Below are 20,318 nucleotides of genomic sequence, written 5' to 3'. Positions count from 1 at the left end.
TATATGTTGCCTGTTTTGTCCTTGGGGCTGCTTGTTGCTTTTTTTCATCCTCTTTTTCTTGTTTCTTCACCAGGTTCATCCATAAGATTCCAAAATAAGTGTGTCTAAACTCCAAGGCTCACCTTACAACAGTTTATAGAACTGTGGGAATGCATGGGAGACTTCAGATGGCCTAAGTGGACGTAAATTGTGTGGCTGTGGAAAGGGGTCATCCTACAGTTCCAAGCCACCACTGGTGCAGCAGTAGCGTTTTTATGGTAATGTAATGAGTTAAGTCATTCATTGGGCTGAAAACTAACACTAACTAACATAAAACTGCTTCTGGCTATGAGGTCACAGTTACACCAGTGCTGGCACCAGGGGGTGCAGGCAGAAGACCTCAGGAAATCTCTAGTCCAAACCAAAACCCATACTCAAACCAGGGTCAGTTACAAAATCAGCATTTCAGAATTTTACTTGCTCTTAATTTTTTAACTCTCCTATGAAGAAAGGCTGAGGTTTGTTCAACCCGAAGAAGGTTCTGGGGAGGTCTCATTGTGGCCTTCCAGTAAACTGGAGGGAGACCAACTTTTTACATGTGATGGGAAAAGATTGAACAATTTTAAACCAGAAGAGATCTAGCTTAGATGTTAGGGGGAAATTCTTCACTCAGAGGGTGGTGAGGTGTTGGAACAGGTTGCCCAGAGAATTTGTGGTTGCCCCTCCCTGGAAGTGCTAATGACCAGGCTGGATGGGGCCCTGGGCAGTCAGAGCTGGTGGGGGGCAGCCCTGCCCACAGCAGGGGAGTTGGAGCTGGGTGGGCTTGAAAAAGGTCCCTTCCTGCCAAGCCGTTCTATGATTCTACTTAAGAAAACATCTGTTAGAGTACATTAGCAGACTTGAAAATCTTTCATAGTGGTTGTTCTACAGCTCACTGTATGCATGAGTGATTTAATAGAGCACTCTGCAAAGATGCTGCTACTGATTAGATTTTCCAAGGAGAGAATGCTTTTCAACGTAAGGTTCAGTCTTAGATGTTTTATGTGTATATCTGTAATCTTCTCATTTAATTTAGTGAACAGTGCAGCATGCTAGTGGGAGATTAAGAATTGTCTGTGGGCCCAAGTATTTTTGTACTCTTCCTTTCCATCAGTCAGCATTTAGTGCACAGTGCACACTTCCAAAGACTGCAGTTCTTTCCTTAGTCAAAAGATATCTCAGTTTTCGGTTGTAAGAACAGGATGGGCTTCAAAATGAATTACATTTTTTATTTGCATAATTGATTGGGAAAGTTTAGAGATTACTGGGATAGTAGATAGTTCCTAGAAGTTCTAGCAAAGTTAAAGGGGGAAAATCAATTGATTGTATTTGTTATACGTACAGCTTTTCTACATCTATAACTACTTTTATTAACACTAACTTTGCAATGTAAAAGCTATATATTTCAAATATATTCTATATTTGAAACAAAGTAAGTATTGTGTATAGACAAATCCTTTAAAGTCAGAGTACTGTCTTGCCTTGTATAAAAAGTGCTCTTAAAACAACTTGTGTCAGAAAATTAAGCATAGTGCTTCATAATTTGTGTATGTTCCTTTTACATGCTGCCTAATGAATATTTGTATATAGATGCCCAGACAAACAAGGCATACATCTCAATACTTAATGCTACATTACAGCAGTGTTCTTCTCGTGAAGATTTGGACTTCTTACTCTGTAACTACAATACCAGTGCTAATTGTAACATTGACCTTCAGGCACTCCTACTTGCACAAATGGATCAGTATGTGTTTAGAAGAAGTTACGTTTTTTTGCCCTTGATTTGCATCAACAAAATGGGCTAGGTTTCTGTTTTAAGGTGCTGATTATGTCCCTGCCGATGTCAGGGCCAATAATACACTTCTGTTCTCAGGGAGTTTATTATTTTGTTGCTCTTCATTAGAATGGTGAGGGAAAACTACAAAGTCTTTATGTGAGTTGAATACAAAGATACAGAAGTTTGCAAATAGAAAATAATTTATTGCTTTCATAGTATAATCAAGCTTCAAATTCTGCAGGGGTGCCACCTTCAGACAATTATGAATGTGAGTTAACTTATATGGACTATTTTCCCAAAGGTGTTTTTTATTAGAAAGGTTATAGATGTTAAGCATCTTCTTTCCTTTTTTTTTTTTTTTTTTTTTGACAGGAAATTCTGGTGATTAACAGTCATGGCAACCATAGAGGAACTGGCCCATCAAATTATTGAGCAGCAAATGGGAGAGGTACATACATTTTTCATCATATTTAGGAGACATTGAATAATAAAATGGACAGAGTAAGATGTAAAAACCAAAATCCCAAGAGAAACTAATTTTTAGCATACTGCAGGCTTACATAGAAGATGAACTTACTGTGTCCATCTTGAAGTTATACTGCAAAATCTGTCTTGCCAAAGTTTCCCCACGGCAATGAAGTTACAGAAGTGTTTTCAGTAAGCGATGAGCTGCTCAGCTGTGCCTTTTGGACGTGTAGTGATCTTCAGAGAGCTGCCTCATCATATGATTGCTTAGCTCACTTTCACTTAGGAACTGTTGTCACTACAGAGCTTTTACGTTCCAACTTAAGAATTGCTTCATTTATTGTCATTTTTGTTCTTATAAGTAAAGCCTTGCTGTCGTCTTCATTGTAAAATATTGGTTGACATTTGGCGTAAGTCAGAAGGAAGACTGAACTCTTGTTTCTGCTAACTCCTGTTTTTCATTTTTTGTAACCTATATACTGAGTCTGCATACTGCAGCCAAAGAACTTCCAGAGATGTACAGGCAGTTTGGAAGTGTGAATACTGGGCATACTGTATAATCAATGAATATTAAGATGTTATAATTATGAAATAAACAAGAGTGTTTGACAAAGCAGACTATGATAGCAAAAGAGAATAAATAGAAGGCTTTCCCCTATCCTGGGCTCACTCACAAAACTCCAGCAAAGCCAGTCTCCAGAAGAGATCCTTCCCCACTGGTAGCCAGCTCTTAAATAGGTCTGGGAGCCTTCACCTGTGCTCCTCTGGCTGACTCATTGCTTGCCTCAGGTGATCAATCAGAGCTTCAGGCCGTGATTCAGCAGTTCCCATACAGCATACATGCTTTCATCTTTAGCGCTGCTTTAAATTAGATAGGAGCAGAAAACTTTTATTTATTAGCTTGAAATATCCACTCTTGGTTCCCTGTCTAGTACTGTAGATAGGATGAATTTTCAAATAATTTCAGTTCCTCTCAATCTTGATTTCAAATGTAACAGTTGAGGACATGCTGCATGGTAAATCTATTCTGTATAAATTCTTACGGTTTTCGGTGTTGTAGCATCTGAGAATTACTAAGGCAATTGCAATATTTTTTCTTTCTCTCGCTTTTCCTCTTTACAGGGGGGAATGCTGTGTCTAGTGTAGCTTTGTTTTGGTTGTATAATTCCTTGGGGAAGTTTAGGTAGGGCTGTAATTCCTGTTTCTTGTGTTTTGGAAGTTGGGGGTTAGTCAAAGCTAGCTGAAGCATGTGTCCTAGTTGGAGAAGAGGATGGCAAGTTTAAATGATGATGCTTAGCTCCTGTGAGAATTGTTCTCAATTTCATAACATGGTTCCATGAGACAGAGAGCTCATCTGGTGTCCCAGTGCCAGAAGAAGGGGAAGGTCTTTCTGCGTTCTGCACCAGCATCTGGCTGATACAAATGGAAGATTTTCTGCTGAAGTGATGAAGTTGATAGGTTTGGAGAAGGATCTAATGGGTACCAGAGGCAGTTTAAAGGAGATGACTGGTAGCCATCTCTTCGTACTACTCATCGTCTTTTGCTGAGTTTGAGATAATACAAATTTCTACATCAGGGGCACATTACTTGATTCTTGTAGGAAATTCATTTGATCCATGGGAGTTCAACCTTTTGGCTTGCCTCAGCTACATTTAGTGAATAGAAATTGAAATTGGGCCTGCATATATGTAGGTCACACCAAAAGTAATGCCTCCCATTTATTTCCATGGAGACCACTGTCCTGCCAGAAAGGGCTTGAGGGTACTGGTGGATGGCAAGCTGGACATGAGGCAGCAATGTGCCCTTGCAGTCCAGAAAGCCACCGGTATCCTGAGCTGCATCAAAAGAAGTGCAGCCAGCAGGGTGAGGGAGGTGATCTTGCTCCTCTGCTCTGTGCTGGTGAGACCTCACTTGGAGTACTGCATCCAGATGTGGGATCCTCAGTACAGGAGAGACATGGAGCTGTTTGAGAGTGTCCAGAGGAGGGCCATAGTAATGATCCATGGAATGGAACACCTCCCTCTGAGGACAGGCTGAGAGAGCTAGGGCTGTTCAGCCTGGAGAAGGCTCCAAGATGATCTGAGAGTGGCCTTTCAGTACTTGAAGGGAGTCTCTAAGAAAGAAGGGGTCAGATTCTGTTTGATAGGACATGAGGAAATGGTATCAAACTAAAAGAGGGGAGATTTAGGCTGGATATAAGGGGAAAGGTTTTTACAATAAGGATGTTGAGGCACTGAAACAGGGCCTGTGGAGTCTCCTTCTCTGGAGATGTTCAAGACCTGCCTGGATGCCTACCTGTGCGACCTGGTGTAGTGAACCTGCTTTGGCAGGGGGGTTGGACTCGATGATCTCTGGAGGTCCCTTCCAACCCCTACAATTCTGTGATTCTGTGATTACCCAGAGAGGTGGTGGAAATCCCCACCTCATTGTCCCTGGAGGCATTCCAGACCAGTCTGGACCAGGCTCTGAGCACCCTGATCAGCTGTAGATGTCCCTGCTTATTGCAGGAGAATTGAACTGGGTGGCCTTTAGGTCCCTTCCAACTCTAAGGATTCAATAATTCTGTGATTCTGTTTTCAAATTCCTTTATCAATATGGAAAGCACAGTTCTGTATTCTTTGCTGTGCCCTGTGTTTAGCCAGTGTATCTAAACAGATACAATGATTTGCCATTGCTTGAGTCAGCACTGCACAGTGCTGCCCTCCCCATGCCCTGCTTTCAGTCAGCATAGCATTAATAGCACACTGACTGATTGGGCTCTGCAGGGTAGAGCCACTGCCTTTACAGCATGGGGAGGGGGTGGGCTGCATTGCCAGCCATGCTGAACCACATGCAGCCTGTGGGCCTTGAGTTGGAGATGCCTGATGTAATCTGTGGTTCTGTATGCTAGATATATGGTGCTTTGTTTCCATTGACCTTTCAGATAATAGAGGAAAGTTGCATATTTGTCTAAACAGTATCTCCCATATTCAAACAAAATATAGTCTTTAACAACTTGTGTGGTTATTCTGATCAGTATTTATTTATTTATTTATTTATTTATTTATTTATTTATTGGACTGCAATGACATCTTTATTCTGTACAGGCTGTCAAGCCGATGTTGTTTTTAGAGGATAATGGGCGGTTTTACTTTTTACCACATGTAAATTGCGACACTTTAGGGAGCAAGCATAAAGCCATTTCAGAATACGTGGCTTATTTTGTAAGGTAGGGACAAGTTTGCATAAAAATATATTTGCCTGAAAGTCACCACTTGTGCATGCAGTTTGAAAGGCTGATGGGGAATTTGTGTGTGTGCAGGTACCTCTTACAAGCTCTCAACATTACCGTAGAATGGACTCTTTTTTGTCCTTTACTTAAGCAAAGTGGACAAATCGTGTCACTTCTGAAAGTGCTCACCTGCATGAAATATGTGGTATTTTTAGCAGGCAGTGTTCCAAGGTGTTTTGGGTGGTAGTTTGGCAACCATTTCTTTTGGTGGTGCAGGTGACTTAAGCAGCATCCCCCCCCCGTCCCCAGGAGATTAATCCCACCGTCTCATTTTCAAGGCCAGGCTGGATGGGGCTTTGAGCAACCTAGTCTAGAGGGAGGTGTCCCTGCCTATAGCAGAGGGTTGGAAGTAGGTGATCTTAAAGGTCCCTTCCAAGCCAAACCATTCTATGATTCTATTATTCTGTGATTTGCTCTGATGTATCTGCTTCTGAGCATTGTGGAGATTTGGCCTGAAGGTTTGACCTACACTAAAAATAGCCCATATTTCTCTTTTGCTGCACTATTTTTTGACCTTCCTCAGTGTCACAGTCACAGAATGTCCTGTGAGCGTCCTGTTCCAGATCAGTGAATGACTAAACAACACAACGAAGCTGAAGGGACAGGATCTCAGCTTATAACAGCTGAGACTGGTGCCAAAAGCAATGCATTTCTAGATGAAGCTAAGTTGATTGGAGTTTGTATCTGTGCTGGAAGGGGAAGTTTTGCTTCCTACTTTTTCCCCTTCAGCATCAGAACCTCCAGTCTTCTTTCTCCTTTCTTATGCTGACATTTCCACTTACATGGTGGTGCGGTAGCGCACTCAGGAAGCTGATTCAAGAGGAACAAAAGTGCTCTTAACCAATCATGAAACAGTACAGATATGGATATATATTCCTTATACCAGTTCCTGCAGAAAAAAAAAGTTGAATAGGTACTTTTTAAAGTGAATGTATTTTTAAGTGAATGAATTTATAAGTAAATGCTAGGAATTACAATTAATAGAGGAACTGCAGGATGTGACAGAGTTTTGATCTGTATAGTCATGCTGCAAAATGCTAGGGGAGTTACTAGGGACAAATAATTAAATGCAAAGGTATCTGAAAACTCTGTGAAGACAGATGCCTTTTGTACTACAAAAAAAAACCCCACATTTCAGACCAAGCCTCTGTAGATGGCAACTGTATTTGTTTTTTGCAGGCAAATAATCTAATTAATAATAGCCACATACATTTGGCTACAGCATGTGAAGAATTTTCAAAAATTACTGATAATTATTAAAGCACTTCCATAAGCTGTATTTGAGAGCAGAGGCTTAAATTTGTTTTTGGATACAATGCTTGCTGAACTCATGTGTTTAATTGATAGGTTCTACTTGGTAGTTCCCCAGTAGAGAATTCTGTTGCTTTGGTTCTGTCTCTCTAAGGCTCTGTAGAACAAAATTCTGTGCATTGCTGTGTCTCCACTCCAGAAATTCTTCAGCTGCTTTATATAAGCCGTTAAGATAAAAATATGTTAGTTTAATTGTAATGCAACTATGATGAAAGGTACTGTGTTCAGTAAGTGCTTCATGAACAGCAGCAGTAATAATTCAAAAATACTCGGTCCAATGGACTGAAATGGATTTGTCAACAACTGTTCTGCTCAGTGTTTCTGAATGTCTAACTGAAGGTGTTTTTAGAATGGCTTTAGAACTCTGCCATGAACAGAACTTCTTAACCAGCAAAGTTACACTGTTGAATTAGATTGAATTAGATGCAAATGCAAGCACTTGTGTTCCTGGCACAGTAAGCGTCACCCCTTTCCTTAGCCTTGTGCAGAGAAATCAGAAGTTGATAAAACCTTATGGTACTACATCCATTAAGGTAGTATATCTCTCCGTAAGGTATCCTATCCATTGCCAATCTATTACATTTATTTATTCTTTCTAGATTACCCATTCCCAAGGAGCTGTTACACAGACACTAATGGATGGGGCAGCACAACGAATACAGATCGTCCCTTCAGATTCAGGCCTCTCTTTACCACAGCGTATACAGGTATGCTTCATCCAATGTATTTTAAAAGCAGCAATGAAGTCTTTATTTTCACCAAGTTTTGTTTATGGTCCTTCTTTATTTGCTTCATTTTACTGTCTGAAGTGCAAATACTCAGTCCTGGGTAGCAGAGATTATTTATTTATAAACAGGAAGAAAAAGATTATTCCAATGCTTGGTGGTTTTTTTTTTTCTTTTAAGATTTTTAAGAGGTACAAAAATAATAACTGCTGAATTAAAAAAAAATGTTATTCCTAAAACTGTAATAATACTGCTCTTTAAAAACTGAATACTTTTTAGATTTGGTAATTCATCTGAGTTGTTGGAACGTTTCAATATTTTGGAGCAGAGATGGGAGGAATACTGCATCACACTGTTGATACAAGTCATGGGAAATGAAAAGGCTGTCTAATCTCTTCAGTGCATTAAAGGATGCTGGCTTTTGGCCATCACAACCAATATTGTACATCCCAGTAAGCTAATTTATAGCCTCACCAGGTAATAAATCTCCAATTCAAGTGAGGTAGGAGTTTTTTGGCAATGAATGTGGGTAGTCAAACCACGATAAACATAGATGTGTATATATGGAGGTTAGCAAGATTTGGGGATGAGATTTTGTATTTTGTTCCTTAAAAGTCTGTGCAAGTCCTTGCAAGCTTTTTATTTTTGTATTTCCTCCTAGAGAAAAATATCAGCTGCAGAAGAGATAGGTGTTGGTGCATACAAAACCACTAGTTTGTGAGCCAGCTGCTACTGTAGCCTTGGCGGCTTTTACTTTTGCTGCTTCACTCTTCAGTGTTTTTCATTGTTTATTCCTGTTTCAGTGCATTGCATTCAAGCTTTGCCCTGCCTTTCAAGAGTCTTCACAGGCACCCCATACATGATCCTGTGTTTTATTTTCTTGTACTCTGGTCCTGGTACCAGCCTTACCTATCCATTAGATCTTTTTTTCAGCTACCTCCACTCCTTTTGAATGGTTCATGTACAGCTGTACCTTTAATTAATTTATATTAATTAAGTGCTGTCTCTTTATACTGTTTCCTTTGCCACTGTATGTATGCTGTTGTGCAGCTGAACACCACACAGCCGTTCAGTCGCTCTCGCAGTGGGATGGGGGAGAGAATTGGTAGCAAAATAGAACTGTGGGTTGAGATAAAAACTATTTACTAAGACAGAAGAGGAAAACTGAAAGAAATATGCGATGATAACAATATATATATAGCCATAATACAATTATTTACCATGCACTGACCAACATCTAGCAACATCACAACTGCTTGCCAACCCATGGCCCAGCTACAACACAATGTCTCACCACTCATCAACTGATGCCCCACCAATCCCTGAGCAGTGGCTGCCCCCAGCCCTTGTAGTGCAAAGCTATTTAATGTAATTCCAATATCAGGGCCTGAGTGCAGGGTGATGTATAAAACCATGAGTCTTTATTGTTGAACAGCAAGTCAGTTATGTTGTTTCAAAATCAGTGTCAGTTGTCTAAACCCTTGTGTCAGCTTCTGGAGCAGGGTTCAGGTAGAAGAGAGAACTACATTTGGAGAATGACTATAGCTACTGCAAATATTATGCACATAGAAGAACTATTTATAGGGACAGTTTTGTTCTGGGGATCTTTATATAGTTTTTGATCATCACAGCTAGTTGGAAGATGACTTGTTTCTATTGCTTTGTCCCTTGTCTTTTTTTACTACACTCAACAATTCTTGCTTCAAAGTGGATGGCAAGTGCTTTGGGATAATGGTTTTCTTTTGATATGTTTGGGACAGCACTCGGGAGAATGATGTCCTTCCTGTAGTAGGCATCTACAAACATGGCAGCCATATAAATAATAACAGACTCAATAGGAGACAGAAATCAGTAACAAAAACTTTCGACAAAGCAGAATTTATAGTGAAAAGTGAAAAAGCTTGTACAGCCAAATCTCAGTGAAATGTTAGATTAGTTTTGAGCTTATAATTTTTTTTTTTTTTTTGCTTTATCTGGTTATTCTTAAATGAATATAAAGAGATATCCGAGATCTTGAAATTCAAAATCATGATTAAAATATACTTCAAAACATATTTCAGTAGTTACTCTTTTTAGGGCACGTTAGCACTTTGTTTCTGTGGTCGTTTCGCTGTGGTAGGCAGCTCAGCACCTCTGTACCGCTCTCACTGAATTCTCCACAAAAAGATGGGGAGAAAACACGGTGGAAAAAAAAAAGCTTGTAGGTTGACATAAGGATGGGAAGATCACCCTCGAGATATTGTCACAGGGAAAGCAAAGAGATTAATATAATTTATTTGCTACTGATAAAAGACCACAGCAGTAAGAACTGACAGTCAGCTGAAAACACCTTCCTCCCCATCCACCCTCTTCTACCTTCTCCCTTCAAACAGGGGAAATGCAGGTTGTGGTTCATAATGCTACGTCTGTGCCATCCTCCATGGCCCCTCTCTGCCACTGCTCCACGTGAGGTCCTTCCCACCAGATGCCATCCTTCCCAAACTGATTCCACATGTGCTTCCCTCAGCTCTCAGGTTGTGCTCTCCAACCATTGCCCCAGTGCAGCTCCATACCATGGGGCCCACCCTTCAGGCACTGCCCACACGGGTCCCACCATGGGCTCCTCCATGGCTGCAGTGCTCTGTGTGGTACCCATAGGCTGCCAGGGGATGCCCTGCTCCTCTGTGGGCCTCTCCTGTGCTGCAGGGAGCTTCTGCTCCATGCTTGGAGCACCTCCTGCCCTCCTCCTGCACTGGCCTTGGTGGCTGCAGGGCTGCTTCTCTCACATTTTTTCACTCCTCTCTCCCAGCTGCTGCAGTGTGGCAGTTTTTCCCTTCCTTGGCTCTGCTCTGCCAGAGGCACACCCAGCATTTCTTTTGGCTCAGCTCTGGCATCAGTGGGGCCCTTTTAGAGCAGCTGGAGCTGGCTCTGATCTGACATGGGGCACTGCTGGGCTCTGCTTATAGAGCCATTCCCTGCAGTGCCCAGTTAGAAATCCTTGCCACTTACAGCCAACACATAGAAAAGTTGGATGTCATGTTATTAAATTTTCAAATCCCTGGGTTTTTTTTTAAGCTAGTGCTCTGTGTTTCAACATGTTTTTGATTATTCCTAGAAGAGTAACAGGATTATTGCAATATTTAATTTATTGAAATTATATTCAAACAAAAGTCAAAATACATTAACAGGCAAGGAAAAAGAAAATTACTATCTTACCATCAGGGCTCTTAAATGAAATAGACACAAGAAATATGTTTTTAAGCAGTCAGTCCTGAGCTATTATATTCCTGCTTTGTAGCATGATCTCTTTGGCAACACTGAGTTTCACATTATTAAGAAACATAATGTGTTGTCTTTGGGGCCAGGTGGATTTTTCTTTTCCTTTCTGATTATTTTCTCTTACCTCAACATTTAAAGTACCTGAATTTGGGCTATTATAAGGTTGTTATACTTTGAGTTATTCCATTTTCTAAGTCCCATTGAGATTCAGGTGGAGTTTTTGCAGGCATCTGACTGTAAGAATTCTGCTGCAGACAAACTGCTCTTAATTATTTAAACTGCTTTCTGTTACATCTATCAGTTGTCATACCTGGAGAGCGCAGAAAGCTTGTGTGCAGATTGAATAGCTCAGAACAGATGCATAACAATGTATCCACTATGTCATGCAGTGAAAACTATGTGGGCATCCCCCTAGAATTCCAGGAAGCAATTTGAAGAATTAAGACTGTTTAATAGCAGTGAAGTGAACCATGTGAAGTAGAAATGGCTCTTCTGCCATATTTATCCACAAATACATAACAATTTTAAAAATAAGAGGTGGACTATAAGCTGGAAATCAGATAATTCAGCTCATATATATATAAGAAATTCAACCTTAGCTTGGAATATGTTGTTTTTTAATATACTTTGTGTAAACCTAACTAGATAAAGTGAATGCCTTTCTGTTTTCATGTTTACATTTGCACTTTGAAATTTTGATAGTGAAACAGATCTTCAATGTGAGTATCTTTTAAAGAGCAGGTCTAGATATTCAAGAAAGAGCACAGTGTTCTGTGTTTGACTGTGTACATGCTAGCACCCAGTTGAGGATTACATGCATTGGATTTCTTCTGATCCCATTGGAGTAAAGGTGTTTGGAGGTGGGGATGGAAAATTGGGTAATTTATTCAGTAATATTCTGGGTAATAGTCAGAAATGAGATGAGAAATAAAGATTATGAAATGAAAAATGGAATGTGAGGAATAAGTTAGGGAAAGAAAGGAACTGAAAGGGTAAGGAAGTTTGCCTTCTAAGGAATCAGAAAGGAACTGAAAGAGGAAATAAAGGACTGCAGTAGTCATTTGTGGCCCTGAATGTGTGCATGTCTTTGAAAACCGAATGGAAAACCCTTTATTCATCATATTAGTAACTGCTGTGGGGTTTTTGTCCTACCATGCTACCCTCAACCCCAATCTCGTGACAGCTCTAGTTCTTGTTTTATATTTTTAGCCCTTGGAATTTTATAATTCTATCCTAAAAAAGTTCTTTGCAAAGAAAAAAAGAAGTTGGACACCTAAAAGTGTTATCAGCAAATTTGATTGATCTGTAGTTAAAAAATAGTTTGCAGCAAACAGTCACTGCAGAACGATTCTCCTTAATGCCTATACTAAGCCAGGCAGTCTGACATGAAGGCTTTTGGAGAGAAAGGCAAGAAGTGATAAAAGTGAGTTTTGTAATGGAACATATATGGAATCTTGATTATTTTATCCAAAGATTAACCTTAAAACAATTATCAACAAATATCAACAATATTATTAACAATAATCTGAAAACAAATTTTGTTTACTCTAAAAATGGGGGCTTATTGAAGAGTTCTTTAATAAAAGTCTGCTATATTTGTGTTTGAAAATAGGAGAGATGGAAAAGAGAAACCCAAACCAAAACCCAGCAGCCTGTAGGTTTGTTCTTGATTAAGAAATGACACATGAAAAGTTTATGGGTTTAAAACAAAGAAAAAAGTGTCCGGGAGAGAGATTCTGTTTTACTTGCATATTTTATTTAGGAACATATATGTAAAAAAAAACAGAGCAAAACCCTGAAGCACAAATTGTTTGTAAAGATTCAACAAGATTTTTTTGCTGTTTGATACTTTTCTTTTTTCACTTTGATGTGTACAGTTGGTGCTGAAGGATGTTTCTTGTGAAGCATCCCAATATGGAAGGTGCTAAGGGCTGTGCATGGCATGCAGTGAGTCCAAGAATTAAGATTTCTCATAACCTTGTGGGTCTTAGGGCTGAGTTACACACACCTCAATTTCTGGATGCTGTAATTGTCAGCAGATGTGGCAGTTGTAAAAGCATTGGCCATTTATAAAACTTGGATTTTAATTCAGGTTTTGATTTCAAACGTAAGAGTGACTTGAGTGCATTTAAAAGCAAGTGAAAATCCAAGATTTTGCCTTAGTTTTTGTAACTCTTGTGTGACAGAGGGGAAGACAGTCCTGCTTCACAAATGTTGAGGGCAAAATTCCAGTTTTCTTCAAGTGCCCAGGCTGGGCCCCAAAGGTGATCTTAAATTACCATAACAATTTGAGATAAATGTATTATTAGATTGTCACAGATCAGCAGACGGGCCAGAAGATTCAGATTGTTACAGCACTTGATCAGAACTCAGCAGGCAAGCAGTTCATCCTAACAAATCATGATGGCTCTACCCCAAGCAAGGTGATCCTTGCCAGACAAGATTCCACTCCAGGAAAAGTTATCCTAGCAACTCCAGATGCTGCAGGTGTCAACCAACTGTTTTTTGCATCCCCTGATATATCTGCACAACACATCCAGGTAGATAATCCACTTTATTTCATAATTTTGATTCAAATGGAATAAGAAGAGATGTTTTATTTCCAAATATGTATGTCTGCGTTCTCCTTTTTTGAGGTTTTTATATTTTTTAATGCTCTACTTTCCCTTGCATTAGGAGTTAGCATTACTGCTTAGAAATTACAAGGAAAACAAATTTTTTGGTAAACGTACTGCTTTTAAAATTTATACCCTGGCATGTGAGATTAGAAAGAATACTGTTACTTTTATTGTCATTTCCAGCTGTACCAACAGTCCTTTTTTATTGCTGCTTCATTGACTCTCCCTGTATATTCACATATTGAAAAAATAATCTTTTCATCCTTGTCTTTATCACTTAACATTTCCTTCTACTTGTTTTCCTTTTCATATGCCATTGTTCATACACTGTCCACTACTGTGTGAATTGTATTCCAAGGCAGTTTCTCAGACTATGAGCAGGGAAGATCATTACTCAGTGGCAGTGAGAAAGCAGCACTAAAGATTCTGCATTTACAAAACCCAAAATGGTTTCAGATTGTCAATAGTCAGGGTTGTATCTCCCTAAACTGATGCATGGTGCTCTTCACTCCTGCACACACAGTTTGTGCTGCTTCCTTAGACTTCATACTCCAGCTTTCAAGTCTTCTGTCCCATATCCCCAGCTGAGCAGTGTGCGATGGCACTGATTCCAAGGGTGTGAAGAACATGCACAGAAGACCTGGGAGATGTGAGCTCCTTCTGTGTGAAGTAGGGTATTGCTGCACTTCAGCTAACACATAGTTACTGCATGTTGATTTACCAATGTACATTTATTCAGATGGTAACATACATTGGTGTGGCAGTCCAGGTGACAGGAGGGTAGCTGCCATCTCCTTAGTGCGGTATCTTACACCTGCACAGTGGCCAGAAACAGGTGCTTAAGTAAGTGTTAAAAACTGTGAAAGAAAATAATGATCCTTCTGAGCATATCCTTTCCCTTCCATTACTTGATGATTTAGAGGGACCTCCTGACCTGGAGATTGCAGTGAGGCCTTCTTTGATAACTGCCACTAAAGTTAATGACTTCTTTGTTATTTCTAAGAGACCATTCTAACAGACTATTTGTGTCTTGGTCTGTATAATAGCCTATGGCAATAAAACTAAAAAAAGTAAGAAGATTCTATTGCTTCTATAAATCACTGTCATAGCTCCTTCAAGTAATCTCTTTTCCCAAGGGAAGAGTCCTGATCTTCTACTTTACTGCTTTTCTGGGATCCAGTCCACAGCTCCGATTCGCATGTTGCATGTGTTGTGCAAGCAGTAGCAAAAAGCAGTTCAATTGAAATTTCAGCCTGTGTCTTTGTGTTTTAGGTAAGCTTTAACAAAACTTTAAAATAGCAGGGTATGATCTGATGTAATCCTCAGAAGAAAGTTACTTTCAAAGAGAATTTAAAAGATGAGAAGTGTGTACCCTTGTATAAAGGCTGAGGTATCGAGGGGCAGTCTGGATAAAAAATTAAAAGCTGTAGTTTTGATTGTACATTTTGGGCAACGTGGGAGGGTCTGAGAAACAACAGGATGTGCTCTCACTTCAGTTAGATTGTTCTATTGCCAGCTAGTATATAGTTGCAGAGATTGTATTTCACTGACTTTCAGTGAGGATAAAAAATAGTGCCATTAATGTGCTTTTCAACTCCATATTCTTTGGGCTCTTCCATACTTTCTGTCCTACACAATCTTTTGTCTGCAGTTTTGCCTTTCACATCATTCTTCTTATTTCATCCCCTTCACTTGAAATACTCATTCATTTGCTTTGCAAGGCTCTTTCTCCCATCATCTGTTCCACCCTCAGTGGCTCTTCATCTCAGTAAACAAGTTTATTCTACGTGTTTGAAGTCAGTTGGTGAGTTCTGTGTGTCTGGGATTTTTATTTCCTCCTGGGCCAAATTCTGTAGTCCTTCCTTACGTGGAACTTACAGCTTCAGGGCAGCAGGTTTCATCTATGGAAGGACTTAAAATTTGTTTTCTTCTTTTATATAAGGTCTTGAACTTGTATAACAACGGGAATTAGAACAAAATGAAAGGTTAACATTCTTTTAACTTGTCATGATTATTTTTAAGAAGATGTTATATTGAAAGAAAAACATAATAGGTGAATTTCTGAGGCAGCGTTATTAATTAATAAAGGCTAACTAGAAAGAGAGAGACCTGTTAAACATTCCCTTACATAAGCCTATGCTGTTTTCCAAACGAGTGATTTCTTAATTTTCTCTGTGGAAGATGAGGTACCTTCTCTTCCAGAAAGTTACCCTTCTTGTTATCAGAGGTCTTGTCTTGAATAAGCACGGAGAGGATGAGGGTGTCAGACTTCCTATTAAGATGCTGTAGAAGTTAGAAACTCATAGCATTTCTAAATTATATCACTTTTTAATTGGAAGAATGTGCTGTTTTCCACTTCATGTTATTGTCAAGATGATATTTGCTTGCTGCTTCTTGTTGTGATCCTTTGGATTCCTTTTTTACATTGGTTATTTTTCTGTGCTTTGTTGACTCACTGAGATGGATCTTTTTAAGGTCCAATGGAAGGCCACAGTGCCTGCCCTGCAGCGCTGTGGTTCTGATGTGCTTAATGATGCTTTTCAGGTGTCAGAGAGAAATGAGTAAGACATGAATGTAGTCATAATGTCAAACTGTTACTAAAAACCAAAGCGTGCATCATTTGATAATTCATGGCACTGTTAGAATTCATTTTCTATCTGCCCACCATCTCTGTCTATTATTAAAAAAAAAAAAGAATTGACAAATCAGAATGTAGAAATAACAGCCTCTACGTGGCAGTCATAATTTAGATTCAAAAAATAATTTGCATTCAGTAGAATGTAAATACAGAATTCAACAGAAGGTATGTATTCAACAAAACGAGTATGCAGAGAATAAATGTTTTTGAAAATGTCAGCCCATTTTCCAGAGGTAATATTTAAATAAATCTTGAATTCTTTTTGGAAACATTACAGGTAAAAGTGGGAGCACAGTGCATGGCAGGTAGCTCTGCTCCTTTGTGTCTATGAAGGCTGTAAAACGTAGTCAAGAAAACCTCACAGTTTGTCGATTTGGTCCCTTAGAAGAAATCACAAAGGTGATTTACTGTGATATTTCTTGATGGTGAGAAAAATAAAAATGACATTATGTTCTACTTTCTTTCAGATTTTAACAGACAACTCTCCCAATGAGCAGGCCCTAAATAAAGTGTTTGATCTGTGTGTTGTGTGTGGAGACAAGGCATCAGGTATTTCACTTGCTTGTTTTTAATAAGGTAGTGCAACTTTATAGCAGCAGTTTAAAGTTCTTCTTAAGGGATATAAGAGTTTGCATACATATAAATAGATGTATGTACATACATAAACAGAAAAGATAGACTGCCTTTTTCAGCAGAGAATTAAACTAAATGTTTCTTTAATGTCTGTGGGTGGGACATGTTTACTTCTATTTTACTTTAGAAATTCAATATGTTTTCTACCAGATAATTTTTGCCTTTTTTTCCTTAGGCTAATACGTTTTATTTTGTATTGTAAAAATTGGCTGAAAAAATGACTTAGGTGACTTGCTGTTAAGAGCTTTTTGTTACTTAAAAGGAGATCATGCAGTGAACTGTGTTATTGTTGTCAAGTCAGAAACAGGTGAGAAACCTTTTAATTATTTAAAATATGAAACCAACAGGTAAAGAAGACATTGTAGGTATGTGAAAAGAAGTGCTAATGTGAGATTTGTGTGGGACAGCTCATTATTTGGAGAACCACTATTAAAACTGCAAAAATGCATTATAGTTCCAGTTAAAAATGGACAGTGCATTCACTGGCAAAATAGAGTGCTAAGGTAGGAAAAATGTGTCACACACTAAATTTTGCCTAATGATAACAAGAGATGGGAAGGAAGTGTGGTGGGAGTTCTGTACTGAAGAACTCTGATGCTTTTCCAGCTGTCTCCCACATTCCTCTTGCATGTGTGCCTGCCACCAGGTATTTCAAATCTGTCAGAGCTGAAATTACTGAGAGGGTAGAAGGGAGCTGAAATTACTTCTCTTGGAAGGGAGAGCTGAAAGCTCCTTTCTTTTTTCACTTGGTAATGTCGTTTGTAAGAGAAATGAGGTGTTAACTTGACTCTTTACTTATTTAGCTACAATTAGACTATGTAGGGAAAATGATTGCTCCCTCAGAACATTCTTATGCTTTATCTGGTTGAAATCTGTGTGATGATCCTCGAGTAATAATATCAAAATGTGATAACTGCAATTAAATACTTTCTTTTGGGAAGCAGTGGGAATGGAAGGCAGGGAAGAGACATTAGGTGACATTAGGATTTCATCATGAAAGCCAGTAGAATGTAGCAGAAGCTGCTTAAATAGAAAACAATCTAAAATCTTTCTACTGAAGCCAAATTTAGCTTAAAATTGTAGCTCCTCTAAACGTATGTCAGATTTCACCCTTCACAAAAGAAATTTCTGCCAAATATAGGGTGTAAGGTAAGGTAAATGTAAAATCTAGTTGGAGTGCTCCAGCTGGGAGAGCTCCTATGGATCCCAGCACAGGGCTGGAGTATCCCATGAGAGTGATCCCAGGAGCAGTTTGCTCTGGCCTGACCCATACATACTGAACCCTGGTAGTGAATTTAGGCAGAGCCATGATTTCCTGAGCGGCTGTAGGTGCCTCCTGTGCAGTAAGAACTGTTACACAGACTGCTTTGCAGACACCTCCAAACTGAGTGCAAGAAGCTGCATCAAAGGGCAGGTGAAGAAAGAAGGGGACAGGCTGTTCAGCAGGTCTGTTGTGATAGGATGAAGGGGAATGGTTTCAAACTAAAAGAGGGGAGATTTAGATTGGATACAAGGAAAAAGGTTTTTTACTATAATGGTGATGAGGCACTGGCACAGGTTGCCCAGAGAGGTGGTGGATGCCCCATCCCTGAAGAAATGTAGGGTCAGGCTGGAGGGGCTCTGAGCACCCTGATCAGCTGTAGGTGTCCCTGCTCATTGCAGGGCAGTTGGACTGGGTGACCTTTAAGGGTTCCTTCCATTTGAAATGCAAAGCCCAGGTGCTTTGCAGGATGGATATTACGAATATGGATATATGTCAATATTTACTCACCAGCCCAACTGCTATTAAAATGTTACACTTAGTGATATTTTACGTATGATGCTTTGTAAATTTCATATTTAGTCCTATGTTAATACGATTCTGATAAAGGAATCTAGAAAACCTAGAAACCAGAGTTTCTGGAAATTTCAGGCATAAAAAAGTTTGAGAGGAACGAGGAAAGAATCTAAAAATATATTTTCCCTTAAATTAGTTCATATTTGAAATGTATTTCTGTAAAGTGCCCTGCACAGGTCAAAGAACAGCCTTGATGCCTGCACAGTGTGTATATTGAGTGTTCATAGGTGATTTTGGTTTAATTTTTTTCTTCGGGATCATAGAATTGTCACTGTTGGAATTCTCAAAAATGCCTTAATCAGAACTTGAGCTTTTTAGTAGCATTTATAATTTGTGCTATGGAAGAATGAAAGCAATTTACTTCTGAAAAATAATTAAACTCGACTTTCTGTAGTACATCCTAGCAATTTCTGTATGTTGGTATTATAAATTAGAAAATTCACTACAGATTTTTTTAAAAAATTGATCTAGCTCTGTTAGTTTATTTCTCTCATTCTAGAGTTTTACTGGAAGAATTACTGATGTAACATTGTCTGTTAGGAAAGTGAAAGGTGAAAGCAGGGCTTTGGAGTTATCACTTACTGCTGACAAATACGATGTTTGCAGATTCCATCTTCCACTAGCTATAATGCATAACATTTATACAGCTGAATTTGTAATGAGCAATAGCAGGACTGGACTCCAGGGGCATTAAAAAAAATGGAAAAGAATGTGTAAATTCAGAGTTTATTCTGTGTTGTTGCTAACTTGTTCTCTTAGCTTTTTAACACTGCTGTCAGGAGGTTCAGCAAGAACTTCATAAGCAAAGTTGGTTATTTGCCCTTTCGAGATATGTATCCTGCTGAAGTGCTTTGAGCTAGAAATACGTCTCACTTATATTTTTATTGTTCTGTATCCACGTGATTTAAGGTCTGTAACCTATGGAGGAAAAACAAGAGTGTTTTGAGAAAAGGTCTGAAGAAGAAGAGATAGTACAGTGTAAAATTAAAGTCTTAATTTATGTTATTCCGAAACCAGGACGTCACTATGGAGCAGTAACTTGTGAGGGTTGCAAAGGATTCTTTAAAAGGAGCATACGGAAGAATTTGGTGTATTCGTGCCGAGGAACAAAGGACTGTGTCATTAACAAACACCACCGGAATCGCTGCCAGTACTGCCGGCTGCAGCGATGCATCGCCTTCGGAATGAAACAAGACTGTAAGTCTGGAAAAATACCCACAATTTCAGCTGGTTGGTTGGCTGGGTTGTTTTTTTTTTCTGAGTTATAAGTATGAACAGTCAAAATGGTTATGAAAATTGAAGATTAAGTAAAAAGAAGAAAGATAATGGACATTTCTTAGACTCTAATTTGTGATGTGACTTACTAGTTGCGTGCTGTTTTATTAGCTGTGCAGTGTGAGAGGAAACCTATCGAAGTGTCAAGAGAAAAGTCTTCAAACTGTGCAGCTTCTACAGAAAAGATCTACATTCGGAAAGATCTTCGCAGCCCATTGGCTGCAACTCCAACTTTTGTAACAGACAATGAAACAGCAAGGTAAGTGCATTCTACTGTAGACAAGCTACCTCTGTTTCTTGAAATCACCCCAGCGTTGACGCTTGTGCTATTTTGTGCCAGGTCAACAGGTCTGTTGGAATCAGGAATGTTCGTTAACATTCAGTCTGGCATTAAAAGCGAGCCTACAGTGCTGATGACTCCAGATAAGGTATATGATGACATGACTGATGTATTGATGCTTTTGGTTTGATTGTTATATGAAAGTGTGTGTA

General features: G+C 39.2%; 1 protein-coding gene across 9 annotated transcripts in view; it reads left to right on the top strand.

Moving 5' to 3' along the window:
• Positions 1 to 20,318, top strand: part of NR2C1 (nuclear receptor subfamily 2 group C member 1) — a 54,942-nt gene that overhangs the window by 11,613 nt on the left and 23,011 nt on the right. For 7 of the 9 annotated variants that reach the window (XR_007376878.1, XR_007376879.1, XM_048944000.1 and 4 more), the window contains 8 exons: positions 74 to 257; positions 2,168 to 2,243; positions 7,442 to 7,549; positions 13,135 to 13,365; positions 16,549 to 16,630; positions 19,569 to 19,748; positions 19,938 to 20,085; positions 20,167 to 20,254. Coding sequence is in view for 7 of the 9 variants with exons in the window: in XM_048944000.1 (XP_048799957.1) it covers positions 2,190 to 2,243; positions 7,442 to 7,549; positions 13,135 to 13,365; positions 16,549 to 16,630; positions 19,569 to 19,748; positions 19,938 to 20,085; positions 20,167 to 20,254 (891 nt within the window). In the remaining 2 variants the exon portion in view is untranslated. The remainder of the gene's footprint in view (positions 1 to 73; positions 258 to 2,167; positions 2,244 to 7,441; positions 7,550 to 13,134; positions 13,366 to 16,548; positions 16,631 to 19,568; positions 19,749 to 19,937; positions 20,086 to 20,166; positions 20,255 to 20,318) is intronic. The other 2 variants (XM_048944020.1, XM_048944009.1) reach the window with 2 other exon arrangements.

Source organism: Lagopus muta, chromosome 1, assembly GCF_023343835.1.
Source record: "Lagopus muta isolate bLagMut1 chromosome 1, bLagMut1 primary, whole genome shotgun sequence".
Lineage (NCBI taxonomy): Eukaryota > Metazoa > Chordata > Aves > Galliformes > Phasianidae > Lagopus > Lagopus muta.
Note: the sequence above shows the minus strand (reverse complement) of the source record. Positions and strands in the feature narration are given on the sequence as shown.